General features: G+C 45.7%; 1 protein-coding gene across 1 annotated transcript; it reads right to left on the bottom strand.

Moving 5' to 3' along the window:
* Positions 1–792: 792 nt before the first annotated feature.
* On the bottom strand, positions 793–3,902 carry LOC100347616 (large ribosomal subunit protein eL32-like). The gene is made up of 2 exons (XM_070076768.1): positions 3,840–3,902; positions 793–1,405 (listed from the first exon to the last, which is right to left on the bottom strand). The coding sequence occupies exons 1-2, from the start codon at positions 3,900–3,902 to the stop codon at positions 845–847; spliced, it is 624 nt and encodes a 207-aa protein (XP_069932869.1). The 3' UTR covers positions 793–844.
* Positions 3,903–15,883: the final 11,981 nt, after the last annotated feature.

Below are 15,883 nucleotides of genomic sequence, written 5' to 3'. Positions count from 1 at the left end.
CTGGTAGCATAACTCAGGAGACCTGGTTTTACTCTGCTGTCACCACCTTGGTCTATGTGCCCACTACTGAAACACCTGCCATGGCCCAGGGGAAACCACGTGTGGTTGTGCTATGATTGGATCATGTGCTTTATCTCCAAAACTAGGGACACAGCCTGACAACAGGAAAAACAGAAACATGGGGTTCTTTTTAGAAAAAAAGCGTGGATGTCAGGGCTGTCTGTCTTGAAAGTCTATACTAACAAGAACTTGATGATTCCCAAAAAAATTACATTATTTCTCCCTACCACAAGTTTTAACCAACAGTGGGGTAACAAGAAATCCCTGGATGATTTAGTTAAATATCCTGGTAGGAAGATGGTTCTAACCCACACTGAGAGTCACTGCCCTCCTCAATCCCACCCAAATATGTCCCGTTGATCTCAGTATCAACCATTAGTATGAGTGGCTCCAATAAACTCCACCCACAGCTGGAAAAATAATCATCAATGGCATTCATTGATTCCAACAAATATTTAGAAGCAATCCACCAAATTTTCTCTAATATCACTCTTGCCCATACAAGGCAGGAGGGTTTGTTTGCGACTGTAATCCATTGTTGACTTCTACATTTGTATTTACAGGCTACAAATGTAAATTTAACTTAGCCCTGAGCTGCCTCTGTACCATAGCATACTGTAACCCAATTTAATATGTCAACAAACGGCAAGCAAACTTGAGAGTATATTCTTGTTTTTTTTTTTTTTTGTTTTTTTGGGTTTTTTTTTTTTTTTTTTTTTTTTTTTTGAAGAGACCGGTTTTCAAGGTTTTATTTAAACACAAATAAAATGCGCACCCGAGCCGCCTACTCATTTTCTTCACTGCGCAGCCTGGCGTTGGGGTTGGTGACCCTGATGGCCAGCTGGGCCGCTCTCTCCACAATGGCTTTGTGGTTCTTGGAGGAGACGTTGTGAGCAATCTCTGCACAGCAGGATTTGTTGCACATCAGCAGCACCTCCTCCAGCTCCTTGACGACGTTGTGGACCAGGAACTTCCGGAAGCCGCTGGGCAGCATGTGCTTGGTCTTCTTGTTGCTCCCGTAGCCAGTGTTGGGCATCAAGATCTGGCCCTTGAATCTTCTCCGCACCCTGCTGTCAATACCTCTGGGTTTCTGCCGGTTACGCTTAATCTTGACATAGCGGTCCGACTGGTGGCGGATGAACTTCTTGGTCCTCTTTTTGACGATCTTGGGCTTCACCAGGGGTCTGAGGGCGGCTATGGTGCCAAGGAGAAGGCAGCCACCTCCGGAGGCAGCGCCGAGGAAGAGAAGGGCGAGAGTATATTCTTGTAACAAGAAGCCAAGTCTTGACCAAACATAGAAGCTAAGCTTCCAGCCAGTTGCAGGTTGCAAAATGCCAAAAAGTGTCTATGGAAGGCAAACATCAAGCTTAATCAATCAGGCTATTTGAATGTCACTTTTTTCTGTCCCTACGAAATGCCTGCCCCCATTGCTGGATGGAAATCTCTGATCTTTTACTGATTTAGGGTACTGCCTGATTCATGAATTATTTGTGCAAATAAATTCACCAGATTTGTCTAAAGCTTTTCTTTTAAAGAGAACAAATGCTCCTAAATTCCAAGCTAGTATATTATTTATATATATAAATAAAAAGCTTTTATTTACTAAATATAAATTTCATAAATACAACTTTTGGATCATAACAGTTCTTCCCCCCATAACCACTCTCCCACCCCAAAACCATCCCATTTCCTACTCCCTCTCCCATCCCATTCTTCATTAAGATTCATTTTCAATTATCTTTATATACAGAAGATCAACTCTATACTAAGTAAAGATTTCAACATTTGCACCCACACAGACACACAAAGTATAAAGTACTGTTTGAAGACAAGTTTTACCATTAATTCACATAGTACAACACATTAAAGACAGAGATCCTACATGGGGAGCAAGTGCACAGTGACTCCTGTTGTTGATTTAACAGTTGACACTCTTAATTTATTTATTCAGTGATCATCCGAGGCTCTTGTCATGAGCTGCCAAGGCTACAGAAGCCTCTTGAGTCCACAAACTCCAACCTTATTTAGACAAGGCCATTATCAAAGTCGAAGTTCTCTCCTCCCTTCAGAGAAAGGTTCTCCTTCTCTGATGGTCTCTCCTTTCCCCAGGATCTCACTCACAGAGATCTTTCATTTAGGTCATTTTTTATCACAGTGTCTTGGCTTCCCATGCCTGAAATGCTCTCATGGGCTTTTTAGCCATTAAGGGCTAATTAAGGGCATTAAGGGTTGATTCTGAGGCCAGAGTCCAAGCAAGTATATTCAATTGCCTTCTCAACATCTCAACTCAATCTTTACTAAGACTGTCAAATTTTTTTATGCCCTTAGTCGGCACCGTGGCTCAATAGGCTAATCCTCTGCCTTGCGGCGTTGGCACGCCAGGTTCTAGTCCCGGTCGGGGCGCCAGATTCTGTCCCAGTTGCTCCTCTTCCAGGCCAGCTCTCTGCTATGGGCCGGGAGTGCAGTGGAGGATGGCCCAAGTGCTTGGGCCCTGCACCCCATGGGAGACCAGGAGAAGCACCTGGCTCCTGGCTTCGGATCAGCCACGGTGGCCATTGGAGGGTGAACCACCAGCAAAGGAAGACCTTTCTCTCTCACTGTCCACTCTGTCAAAAAAAAAAATTTTCTTATGCCCAAGCCAGTGCCATGGCTCACTAGGCTAATCCTCCGCCTGTGGCGCCGGCACCCCAGGTTCTAGTCCCGGTCAGGGCGCCGGATTCTATCCCGGTTGCTCCTCTTCCAGTCCAGCTCTCTGCTGTGGCCTGGGAAGGCAGTGGAGGATGGCCCAAGTGCTTGGGCCCTGCACCTGCATGGGAGACCAGGAGGAAGCACCTGGCTCCTGGCTTCAGATCGGCACAGCACCAGACATAGCATCTGGGGAGTGAACCAATGAAAGGAAGACCTTTCTCTCTGTCTCTCTCTCACTGTCTAACTCTGTCAAATAAAAAAATTTTTTTTAATAAAAAATAAAGTGAGGCCAGCACTGTGGCATAGCAGGAAAAGCCACTGCCTATGGGCTCCTGCACCAGCATAGGAGACCAGAAAGAAGCTCCTGGCTCCTGGTTTCAGATAGGCGCAGCTCCGGCCGTGGGGGCCATTTGGGGGGGTGAACCAACGGAAGAAAGGCCTTTCTCTTTGTCTCTCTCTCTCACTGCCTATAACTCTACCTGTCAAAAAAAAAAAAAAAAAAGATTCAATGCAATCATTATCAAAATCCCAATAATCCTTTTTGCAGAAATGGAAAAATCTATCCAAAAATATACATAGAATATATGGAATATGATTAGTTCATTTTGCACTGCTATAACAGAATACTGCAGGCTGGTTAATTTACAATGAATAGGAATTTACTGACTAGTGACTCTGGAGGCTAGGAAGTCCAAGATTGAGGGGGTGGCCTCTGGCAAGGGCCTTCCTGCTGCTTCACCCCATGGCAGATGGGCAAAGAAGGAAGAAAGGGAGAGAGGGGGTGGGCGGGAGAGGAGAGAAGAGGCACAAGGAGGCCAAACTCCTCTTGTAAAGAACTCACTCCTGCAATCCTGTCCTTAAGGTATTCATGAGGACAGAGCCCCCATGGCCTAATAACCACTTAACACTCCCACCTCTTAATACTGTTACAATGGTAAATGGATTTCAGTGTGAGTTTGAGAGGCAATAAAAGTTAAGTATCAAGAGACTTCAAATAAATACAACAATCCTGAAAAAGAATAAAGGATGCACACATCCTAATGTCAAAACTTACTACAAAGCTGCAATAATCAAAAGAGTATTATACTGACATAAAGACTTGCATGATGTTCAAGGGGACAGAATAGGGAGCACGGACTCAAACCCTTAGACATGTTGACCAATGACCTTGACGGGGTACCAAGATAACTCCATGGGGAAAGGACAGTCTTCTCAACAAGTGATGCTGGGAAAGCTGGATATTCCCATGCGAGAAAAAACGAACGTGGAGCCTTTCCCAACATCATATACAATGTTAACTCAAAATGAATGAAAGGCCTAAACAGAGGAGCTAAAACTATAAAACTCTTGGAGAAGCACAGGCTTTTGGCGCCACAGTTGACACCACTAGGAATACCTGCATCCCATATTTTCAGTGCCTCAGTTTGAATCCCAATGTTGCACCCGATCCAGATTCCTAATAATGTGCACCCTAAGAAGTAGCAGGTGATGGATCAAGTACTTGGGTCTCTGCCACCCATGTGGGAAATGGGGACTGAGTTCCAGGCTCCTGGTTTCAGCCTGGCCCAGCTCAACCCTGGCTGTTGTGGGCATTTAAGGAGTGATCCAGCAGTTGGAAGATATCTTTGTGCAACTGTGTCTTGTCTCTGTCTTTCAACTACATTTTTAACCAACTGTTGTGGGATGCACAGATTAAAAACACAGTGAGACTTTTGGGGCCATATTAGGAGTTTTCATTAGCCAGCTGGCGACTGCGCTCTCACAGAGCAAGTCTGGAGAATTCAGCCCCCAATGGCAGTGGTGGGGGCTTTTTAAAGGCAAAACCTACTTTTCATCAGACATTTTATTATGTGTGTGGGCTTGCACAAGCAGAAAGCAGGCATACAGAAGCAAGAAGCAGTTAGCCAATCAGCCAGTTTTTCTGTGTAACCTTATTGAAAAATGTAACAATTCAGTTATTCCCGTTGGGGTCGAGCATGGCGTCACTGACCTTGGGGCCACCTGGGTTATCCTGTGGCTGCAGCCAGGAGTAGACAGGAGAATCTGGTGGCCTTGGCCGTTATCAAGCAAGCAGAAGCACAGAAGCTAGAAATGGGCCAGTTACAAACTAACATATATTTTTATGAAGAACAGGCCTTGTTTTTAAACAATCAAGCAAAGTAACCTCTTGTCTATAACCATACAGGTGTGCTATACTATGTACACAGTTTAAACTTGTGAGTCACTTGTCACAAAACATTTAAAAAACACAGACACTCTGAGGAAAATATAGGGCACTGGGCAAGCATTTGGCCTGGCAGTTAAGATACCGACTGCGACACCACATTCCATATTGAAATATCTGAGTTCCAGTCCCAGGTCCTCTTTTCCAAAGTGTATACCCTGAGAAGCAGCAGGTGATGCCTCAAGTACTTGGGTCCCTGCCACCCATGTAGGAGACAGGCACTGAGTTCCCTGCTCCCAGCTCCGGATGGGCCCAGCCGCAGGCATTGTGAGCACTTGTGCATTACAAGTTAAAAAGAAAGAGAGAGAATATAGGACAAAACCTGGATAATACTGTATTTAGCAATGACCTGGGGGGAAGAGTTATGAAACCAAAAGTGCGGATAACCAATGGAAAAAAATAGATAAATTGAATTTTTTCAAAATGTTAAAGTCTTAAGCATCAAAAGACTATGTTAGAGTGAAAAGTCAGTCCACAGAATCAGAGAAAATATCTGCAAACCGTGTGTGTGTGTGTATGTGTGTGTGTATACATAGATCTTATAATTCAACAACAAAAATTTTAAAATAGTCAAAGGACTTGGATAAACATTTCCCAAAAAAGATATACAGAGGCCGGCGCCGCGGCTCACTAGGCTAATCCTCCGCCTAGCGGCGCCGGCACACCGGGTTCTAGTCCCGGTTAGGGCGCCGGATTCTGTCCCGGTTGCCCCTCTTCCAGGCCAGCTCTCTGCTGTGGCCAGGGAGTGCAGTGGAGGACGGCCCAGGTGCTTGGGCCCTGCACCCCATGGGAGACCAGGAAAAGCACCTGGCTCCTGGCTCCTGCCATCAGATCAGCGCGGTGCGCCGGCCGCAGCGCGCCGGCCGCGGCGGCCATTGCAGGGTGAACCAACGGCAAAGGAAGACCTTTCTCTCTGTCTCTCTCTCTCACTGTCCACTCTGCCTGTCCAAAAAAAAAAAAAAAAAGATATACAGATTGCTAACAAGCATATGAGAGTTGCCCAACATTATTTATCTAGAGAAATACAAATCAAAACTATAGAGATACCACTTCACACACATTAGGCTGACTGTTAAGAACAAAGACACAAGTGCCAGCACCATGGTGAAGTGGGCTAAGCCTCCGCCTGCGACACTGGCATCCCAGATTGGCAATGGTTCATATCCTGGTTGCTCCTCTTCTGATCCAGCTCTCTGTTTATGGCTTGGGAAGGCATGGAGAATGGCCCAAGTGCTTGGGCCCCTACACCCATGTAAGGGACCTGGAAGAAGCTCCTGGCTCCTGGCTTCAGATAGGCCAAGCTCTGGCTGTTGTGGCCATTTGGGGAGTGAACCAGCAGATGGAAGGCCTCTCTCTCTCTCTCTGTCTCCCCCTTTCTCTGTCCATAACTCTACCTCTCAAATAAATAAATCTAAAAAAAAAAAAAGACATAAACAAAAAAAGCAAAATCAGAAAATAATGGCCAGGATGCAGAGTTATTTGAACACTTGTGCCTTGTGGGGGCAGGTGACATAAAATGACACAGCTGCTAAGATACATCCGGACTATATATGCTTTTGTTCATTATGAAGTCACCAGTCTGTGTTATTCTGTTTTAGCAGCACAGAATGAACTAACAATAGTACATATTTTAGGATGTCCTCAATGAGACATGGAACCACCATATGGTCCAGCAATTCTACTTCTGAGCATGTACACAAAAGAATTGAGAGCAGGGAGCCAAACAGATATTTTTATACCAGTAGTTCACAATATTGACTATTATAATTTTATATTATTATAATAAATTATTTATAATTATTATAATATTATAAATTGGGCTATTATAAATAATAGCCAAAGGGAGAAACAACCCAATTGTCCATTAACAGAAGAATGGATAAATAAAATGTGGTATGTATATATAATGGAATATTATTCAGACTTAAAAAGAAATTAAAAAAAAAGAAAGAAAGAAAAAAGAAATTCTACAACATGGATAAACCTTGAAGATATTAATCAAAGTGAAATATTAAAAGGATAAATATTATATAAGGATTATTATTATTATATAAGGATTAAATATTATATAATTCCACTTATCTAAGCTACCTACAGTAGTTAAATTCAAGAGCAAAACATTAAAAAATGACTATCCAAGGGCTGGAAAGAGGGAAAATGAGAATTTGATGTTTAATGAGTACAGTTAATCTGTGAACAAGATTTTGCTGAACAAAATCTTGCTTGAACAAGATTTACCTCCCAAACTCATGCAGATGTTTAAACCCAAAGTCCTGGGTCAACAGTTAAGGGATTATTGTTAATGGCTGATGGGTTGGGGGTGGAGAGAATCTACTTACGGTATCTGGAAGGTGGACCTACTGGGAAGTCTTTAGGTCACTCGGGGCCTGCCCTCAGAAATTACTTGTTGAGAAAGGGTTGGTTGTGTGTGTCCCCCGGGTGTGCATCCTATCTCCTTCCACTTCTTGCCTCGTGGTGAGATCCTCCCTCTGGATGCACTCTGCCATGGTCACTTTCCAGCCACACTAGCTGCCCAAACCAAGGGGGCTGCCTAAACTTGTACTGTGAACCTCCAAAACTGTAAACCAAACCAGTGAACCAGCAGATGGAAAACCTATCTCTGTCTCTACCTCTACCTCTCTGTAACTCTGCCTTTCAAGTAAGTAAATAAATTTTTTAAAAAATAAAAATATAAATAAAGTTAAGAAATAGGAAGCTAGAGTGAGAGGGGCTAAGGTGCCTAATCTGAATTTCAAGATGAGATATTAGACTGGATGCAGGAATGGATTTATTCAAAGGGTAATTTCAAGAATCTGACAGAACGGAAAAGAAAACGTATGAATTCTGAGACTAAGAATTCTGTAACATTATTTCTCAGCAAGAATTTTCAAGAGAAAATAAATCTAAACACACCTACACATTTTGAAGTAAATCTTCAAAACACCAAAGACAGGGAAATGATCCCAAAAGCAACCAGCGAAGATAGATTTTCTGTAAAAGAAGTCAGAAGGCAGCTAATAGCTGTATTCACAGAAAACACTGTCAAACTAAAATTGTCTATTCAATGAAAATATCTTGAGCCAGATACAATAAATAATATACTAATTTAAAAAACAGGTTTACCATTCGAAGACTTAACTTTCTCTACTTGTTTCATTTTGAAAACCACAGCAAGAGAGAGTTCTTCTATCCACTGGTTCACTCCCCAAATGCCCCCAGAGCAGCCAGGAGCCAGGAACTGCAACAAGGGCTCCCCCGACCCTCACCCAGCACCTGTGCCATCATGAGCTGCCTTCCTGGGTGCACATTAGCAGGAAGCACTAGCACCAGCACTAGCACCGCAATAAGAGTCGGGCTGTTCCCAGCGGCAGCCGAGTTGCTGGCGGAACCCCTGCTCCAAGACTTTAGAAAGAAATCTATGAAAGATGCACCTTAAGCAAAAAAGAAATCTTATCAAAAAGAAGGTTTAAACTACAAAAAGAACATTTTTGTCTTAATACAAGCATAGGTAAATCTCAACGAACATTAATCTAACTTACGGGATTAAAATTGATCAAAATAGAACTAAACTTCAAGACCAAAAAGTTATATAACAAGGAACATTATAACATTATTGTGTTTTTTAGGTAAAGAAGATATTAATTACCTACGGAATCTGTTTAATTAAATGCACGTGTGTTTTTAAATAAAGGCTTTAAGGGAAATCATGAAAAAATAAATAAAAATAACAGAAATCCTCCTAAATGAGGGGGAGGGGAAGGAGGAGAGGGAGGAATAAATTAACCGTGAGAGGACGCGGCAGCGCGGGTGCAGAGCCCCGGCCCGAGCACGCCCAGCGCCTGGTGGACGCCCGGGGGTCGCGGTCAAGACGGCCGCAAGCCCGTCGCGGGAAGGCGTGTTACCCTGCAGCTCCTTTTTCCCGCAAACTCAGACTTTCCCTTAGAATAGCTTCTTCCCACTTGAGAAGCACTCGGCCTTGAGCAGCGGACGGCTTTCCTCAAACTCAATGGCAGCTTCGCGCGCGAGCACGTCCGCGGGTCGGCGGCGCCAGGTTGTCCCCGGGGGCTGTGAATACTCACGCAGACCCCACGGGCTGCCCGGGCAAGCCGCCCACGCACGCCCCGCCGCGGACCCCCGCACGGTGCTTAGAAATCCGCCGCCTCCGACCCCGCGCGGGCCGCACCGCGTCCGAGGTGGCCGCGGACGCCGGAGGCGATCGCCACCCTGCGGACCCTGCGGACGCCGCGCTCCTGAGGAAAATGGCGAGCCGTAGGCGGACCGTGAGGAGGTGGGGAGGAGATGGAGATGAGGAGGCTGCGGCAAGCTTCGGGCAACGGGCAGCTGACCAGACCCCACCAGCAGAAAGCTATGAGGGCCGCTGGGCTGCAAACAGGAAAAGCGAACAAAGAGGCCGCCGCGCCTCTCCGCCCCCTCCTCGGGGCTCGCGTTCTGAGGGCCGCGACCTTGGCGCCCGGAGGCCGCCGGCCGCCTCGGCAGCGCCACCTGCCGACGCCCGCGCTCTCCATCCCCAAACGGAACCTCAACGCGACGGGCAACCGGGGAGGAAAAAAGAACCAAACTTCCACGAATTGTTAGGGGTCAACCATTTTTAGTGATCTCGGGATGCCAGGAATCAGCCTTCAGAGCGTTTTCTGCCGGGATCAGTGCTCTGGTATAGCCACTTCCTGCAGTGCCGGCATCCCATATGGGTCCCAGCTGCTCCACTTCCAATCCAGCTCTCTGCTATGGCCTGGGAAAGCTAGTAGAAGGTGGCCCAAGTCCTTGGGCCCCTGCACCCATGTGGGAGACCTGAAAGAAGCTCCTGGCTCCTGGCTTCAGATCCGCACAGCTCTGGCTGTTGTGGCCATTTGGGGAGTGAACCAGCAGATGGAAGACCTCGCTTTCTCTCTGCCTCTGCCTCTCTGTAACTCTGCCTTTCAAATAAATAAATAAATCTTAAAAAAAAAAAAAAAAAAAACTGTTTTCGACCCTGCTTCTGCCACTTCTGACCTTACTTGTGGTGTGATCATGTTCATTACAATCTCAAAGGAGGAAAAAACCGTGGGAGAACAAAAAAGGCAGAACACAGTCTTATTCTGAGCATTCCAGTAACTTTTATGTATGTACTGAGCTGTACTATAAGTAGCTGGCTTGTATGAGATGGTTAAAAAGGCCAAAGGTCTTTTTGTCTATAAAGTTGCCATTTATTTATTTGCCCTGTTTCATGTACATGTGAAATAATGGTGTCCAACAATGAATCGGAATGTTATTTTGCTCAGTTCTAACAACAGCAACAAAAGACATTCTGGCACCTTGCAGGGGTGAGAGAAGGTAAATATATATATATATTTGTATATATTATATTATTGTAAATATATATTTATAATATATAATTTATATATAAATTATATATAATTATAATTATATGTAATTATATATATTTTTATATATCTAAACTGTAGGAAAGCCTTCTCTTTTCTTGTGTCTCATGTTTCTCTCCTTTTCCTGGCAGATTTCTTGACTGATCCAGGTAGCTAACGTAGCAGAGGGCAGAGAACTTCCTAGTTGCCTCCAAGATTAAACAACAGACTCAGAGGGAGTGGGCATTTGGCTTAGCTGCTAAGATGCCTACAACCCTCATTGGTGTGTCTGCGTTCCATTCCTGGTACTGGCTCCTGACTTCAGCTTCCCAACAATGCAGGCCTTGGGAGACAACAGTGATAATGGCTCAAGTAGCTGAGTTTCTTTCACCCACAGGAGACACCTGGATTGAGTTCCCGGGCCATGGCTTTAACCTGATCCAACTTTGGCTAGGTTATTGTGGTCATTTGGGCAGTGCTCAAGCAGATGGGATTCGTTCTATGTCTCTTCCTCTCAAATAAATAAAATATCTTTAAGAAGAATAGATACTCCCACCACCCACATCATGTAAGCAAAACAAAGGTCACACATCAGCTGGATCTCAGCTGAGCCTAGAAAGCAGAGACAGCTGTTCCCTCTGTGCCCTCCTGCAGCCAGCTGCTGAAGGAAACCCTGCCTGTCCCTCATTCCTATCCCACTGGGAATGGAGAAGAAAGAATACAGAGAGAAGAATATAAGGCAGTGGAGGAGTCTCAACTCCAGACCACGTGTTCCTTCCCCAGTCACTCCCAGTCCAAGTAGTCTGGCTGTACTCTGGGAGCAGGACCAAGCTCTGATGATCGCCATTTGTGAATCCGACGGGCCTAGAACACCGAATGGAAGACAATTTTAACGACCAAGTTGTAGAACCTGGAATCTTATCCTGATATTAAAGGACTCAAGATCTAACGAAGAAAGGGCGAGCTGAAAATCAGCTAAGAGCATTGAGTTTGATGAGAGAGTCATGTCCTGTTTATACTCTGAATGGCTTTAAATCCTTCAATGAATGTGCTGCACATAAATAGGCTTGAGGTTGTTTGCATGCCTCCCTGTCTGGGCCCTGAAGTCGCTTCCTTGTATATGTGCAGCTTCACCACTAAGCCTGGGTTGTGCAAATAAATAGCCATTGGCTCTTCCAACTAAACAAAAGTGGGGGTGGGCTGTGACAGCTGGTTTTCTGCAGAAAGGGAGAAGATTCAGAAACTTCTAATACCGTTCACAGGGATGCAGGGCAGGGCAGAGGGAAATCAGAAGGGAAGAAAGGTCACAGAGAAGGCAGACCACCTTAACACAGGAAGTCGGGAAATTTCAGGGGAAATGAAAACGGAAGTGGACAGACTGACAGAGGCCAGTTCATGTGACGATCACCAAAGAAAACCAATTTGACCTTCATTTAGCAGAGTGAAAATGGAGAATTCTATCCAATCTGGCCGTGAAATGACTGACACACAGAAGTTACTACCAGGGCAGGCGTTTGCCCCAAGGGTTAAATGTCATTCAGCATCCCTGCATCTCAAACTGGAGGGACAGTTTTGAGTCCTGCGCCTCCACTTCCGACCCAGCTGCCGGCTGAAGTGCACCTGGGGGGCAGCAGGTGATGGCTCAAGTACTTAAGTCCCTGCCACACATGTGAAGACCCAGATGGAGTTCCTGGCTCCTGGCTTCAGCTGTTGCAGGCATTTGGGGAATAAATCAATGAATGGAAGATCTTTCTCTCTCTCTCTCTCCCCCCCCTCCTCTTTTCTCCCCCCACCCAACTCTTGCTTTTCAAATAAAAAATGAAAATAAATTAATTTTTTAGAAAGAAGTTACTACCATCTGAATATAAGGCAGAAAGCGAGGATGTCCCTTTTGACTGGAGTCTTTGGCTCAGCCTGTCTTATTTCTTTATATTAAAATTCCTTTTTAAAATTCCAAGGTTGACAAGTTCATAAAGAGAAATTAAATTAATCTGAATTCTCCCAGGGAAGCCACCTAGATTTGCTATCTGTACCAGAGCTTTCCAACACTTACTGAGTGCACGAAGCACCTGGGATCTTGTGCAATGCAAGCTGATTCATCAGACCTGGGGCGGAGAGACATTCCGGCTCCCAGTGTTACCCATGCTGCAGACCAATGACTCATACTTTGGGCAACAAGAATTTAGCCATCTATTGACTGTAAAAAGTTTTCTTCTACAAAATACAGAAATGAAACCTAAATTAGTTTATTCCTTAGTCTCCAAAAGAAATTCACTTTTTGATTTTTTTATGGATTTGAGAGGCAGACATAGACAAAGAGAAAGAGACAGAGAGGTAGAGAGAGCTCCCATCTGCTGGTTCACTCACCAAATGCCTGCAACAGTTAGGAATGGACCAGAACAAGGCCAGAACTCTACCCAGGTCTTTCATATGGGTGGGGCAGGAACCCAATCACCTGAACTATCTACCTCCCAGGATCTACATTAGCAGGAAGCTGGAGTCAGGACCCAGAACTAAATATCTCTGAATCCAGGTTCTCTGAAATGAGATACAGTTGTCTTGACCTGCCTCTTAGCCACTAGCCTTTATGCCTGTCCCTCATTTGTTGATTGAACAAATATTTATTAATACCTCCTATAAGGCTGGGCATGAGACAAATGTAGCCCAGCCTTCCACCAACCCATGGAGAAGAAGAGGATTATGAGCCAAGAGGCCCAGGTCAAGTGTGCACCATTCCACCCACTCTGCTATGCCAGCAGATCAACACTGTGTCAGCCTGGGATGGGTACAATCTACACAGAGAGTCCTGTCCTCTGTCCCAAAGCCTTCATGATTACAGAAGGCAGAGTGTGCTTTCTACCATGTCTTTGCCCTCCCTGACCACAATTTCTCCCTCCTTCACCTCCTCCGCTCCAGAGACACACCCCAGAGAACAGTTATGCCCGGTCTGAGATAGAGCGGTTCCCACAAAGCCCCAGTAAAAATACCAATCATCTACCCTACTTGGAAACAAAAAGGAGAGAGCCTTGGAACACAGACACAGGTTCTGCTCCCAGAGAAAGACACTCAGAAGAATGGGAACCTCTGCACCCCAAGATCAGTGTGCTAGGATAAACTGAGATGTAATTGGTTCCTGCTTTCCAAGTATTTCTGTCCCTTCTTTCTGGCCACATAGCTGGACCCTTGATGGAAAGGTATCTCCGAAGCATGTCTTGGCTTCTGACAATTTTGGCTAAAATCTAAAGCTGAAAGCTGCTCCTCTTACCTTGTTAGAATCTGCTAAGAGATTTTCCTAGAAGTGCCTGAGATTTACTAGAATTTATACTAGAAGAGATTGTGCTAGAACTGCCTGTGATTAAAGAGACTGTACTAGAAAAGATCACACAGCACCAGCCTGTGAGGATGAGAGGTCGGGGGAGCCTCCTACAGCAGTATTTGGAGGGTGGGAGAATTCCTGGAGACCATGGAGTTCAGAGGGAGAAGAGGAGGACATGGCAATGGGATCAGGTAATGATGTGACAGCATTCTGAGAGCAGACAGCTGTTTGGGACACCCAATGACACCAGTCCTGGAGGTTACAACTCTTAGTGGTGGCAAAGGCAGGTGTGGCCCCCAAGCCAGCAGAGGCACCCTTTGAGGGGAGCCTAGGGATGCACAGGAGCTTCTCAACAGGAAACAGAGACTGGAATCAAAGACCCAGCTCAAAAGGGTCCTGCTCTATCAGTTACAAGTGGGGCTCTCCCAGCCAATGAAGACCAGCTTAGAGTGAGCCCTCGAGGTGCTCTGGATTCAAGCGAGTATGCATGGGGTAAGTTGGCACCAGGAGAGTGGGTTAGAGGTAAAAGTCTGGAATGTGCTCCAGTTAGAGGCTTCCCAGGCTAGAACACGGCATAAGATCCTGAGGACTACATGGTTCGAGACAGACTGTTTCTGTCCAGTTCCACCTGGGTCTAGAGCACCCCAGAGAACCCCACCATTCATTATCCTCCTATTGGATTGGACACACCTGGGGAGGGAGGGCAAGTTCCCAAGGCATGTTTCACTGTTGCCAAAGATCCTAACACAGGTGCTTGTCCTCTTGCCAACAGGACTTCGACATACACAGAACGAAGCCTTTAACCTGGAACAACAATTCCTCCTCCCTGAGAAGCCAAGGAGACCAGAGCATGCCCAGAGCCTGAATGCTGGAACCCTTTCAGAAGTGAGGGGTTCAACGATGAGGAAGATCTGGCTCTAAAACTACCCTCAAATCAGAACTTGCCTGTGAGGGCTTCCACATACAGCTTGTTCTCCCTAACCCACAAAACACACCCCAAGTCCCAGACCATGGAGACAGCCTTGGCCATTGTCTCCTGTCTGCTTACCAATCAACTTTGTAATAAAGTCTTTTCTCAAAAGCCATGGGACCAGTGAAATGGCCCAGCAAGTTAAGCCACTGCCTGCAACACCAGCATCCCATATGAGCCCCGGTTCGAGTCCCGGCTGCTCCACTTCCAATCCAGCTCCCTGCTAATGCACCTGAGAAGACAGTCCCAGGGGCCGGCACCATGCCTCACTTGGTTAATCTTCCGCCTGCGGCACCAGCATCCCATATGGATGTCTGGTTCTAGTCCAGCTCTCTGCTGTGGCCCGGGGGGGGCAGTGGAGGATGGCCCAAGTGCTTGGGCCCCTGCACCGCATGGGAGACCAGGAGAAAGCACCTGGCTTCTGGCTTCGGACTGGCGCAGCACCGGCCGTAGCGGCCATTTGGGGAGTGAACCAACGAAAGAAAGACCTTTCTCTATCTCTCTCTCTCACTGTTTATAACTCTACCTGTCAAATAAATTTAAAAAAAAAAAAGAAAAAGAAAAAAAGATGGTTCCAGCCATTGTGGCCATTTGAGAAGTGAACCAGTGAATGGAAGATCTCTGTCTCTCTCTCTCTGTCTCTCTCTCTCTCTCTCACTGTCTCTCTCTCTCTCCCTCCCTCCCTCTCTCTCTCTGTAACTCCTTCAAATAAATAAATAAATCATGAAAAAAAAAAATAGGTCCATAGCATAGTAAGTCCATTGCTCAGTAAGAGGGACTTTGATGAGAAGGGAATCTTAGAAGGCACAATATTCTAAGCACGTGAAAGTTACTTTCATTTTACCTAGAGGGAAATCATAAAAAGGAGTTTTGCCCTGGGGATATTGGACAGGATACTTTAAATTTCATTGTACCAGGATATTTTTCCATGTGATAAATACTGACTCTCATATCAGTACAAAGGAAGGCCTTTCCCAGAACACGAGTGCTTAAACCAAAGGCGGCCATGTCTTTTCTGTGCAAATTGTTTTCCTGGTTGTTTCTATTTTTAGTAAGTACGAGGAACAGTACAAAATGCCTGTCCATTGAGCTGAGGACAGTGGGTTGGGCATGGTAGGTGAGGATAGTGGGAAGAGAAGGAAACAGAGGGGTTGGACAAGGGAGAAGCAAGTCTGAGGGCTCTGGGGAGAGTGTTCTGTCCTCCCCTTGGGCACTGGGCTGCTCAGGACACGACACGATGAACTTCAAGCAAGGCCTTTGGCAGC

This window comes from Oryctolagus cuniculus, chromosome 7 (genome assembly GCF_964237555.1).
Source record: "Oryctolagus cuniculus chromosome 7, mOryCun1.1, whole genome shotgun sequence".
Classification (NCBI taxonomy): domain Eukaryota; kingdom Metazoa; phylum Chordata; class Mammalia; order Lagomorpha; family Leporidae; genus Oryctolagus; species Oryctolagus cuniculus.
The sequence above is the reverse complement of the archived record's forward strand: the minus strand, read 5'-3'. Positions and strand labels throughout refer to the sequence as shown.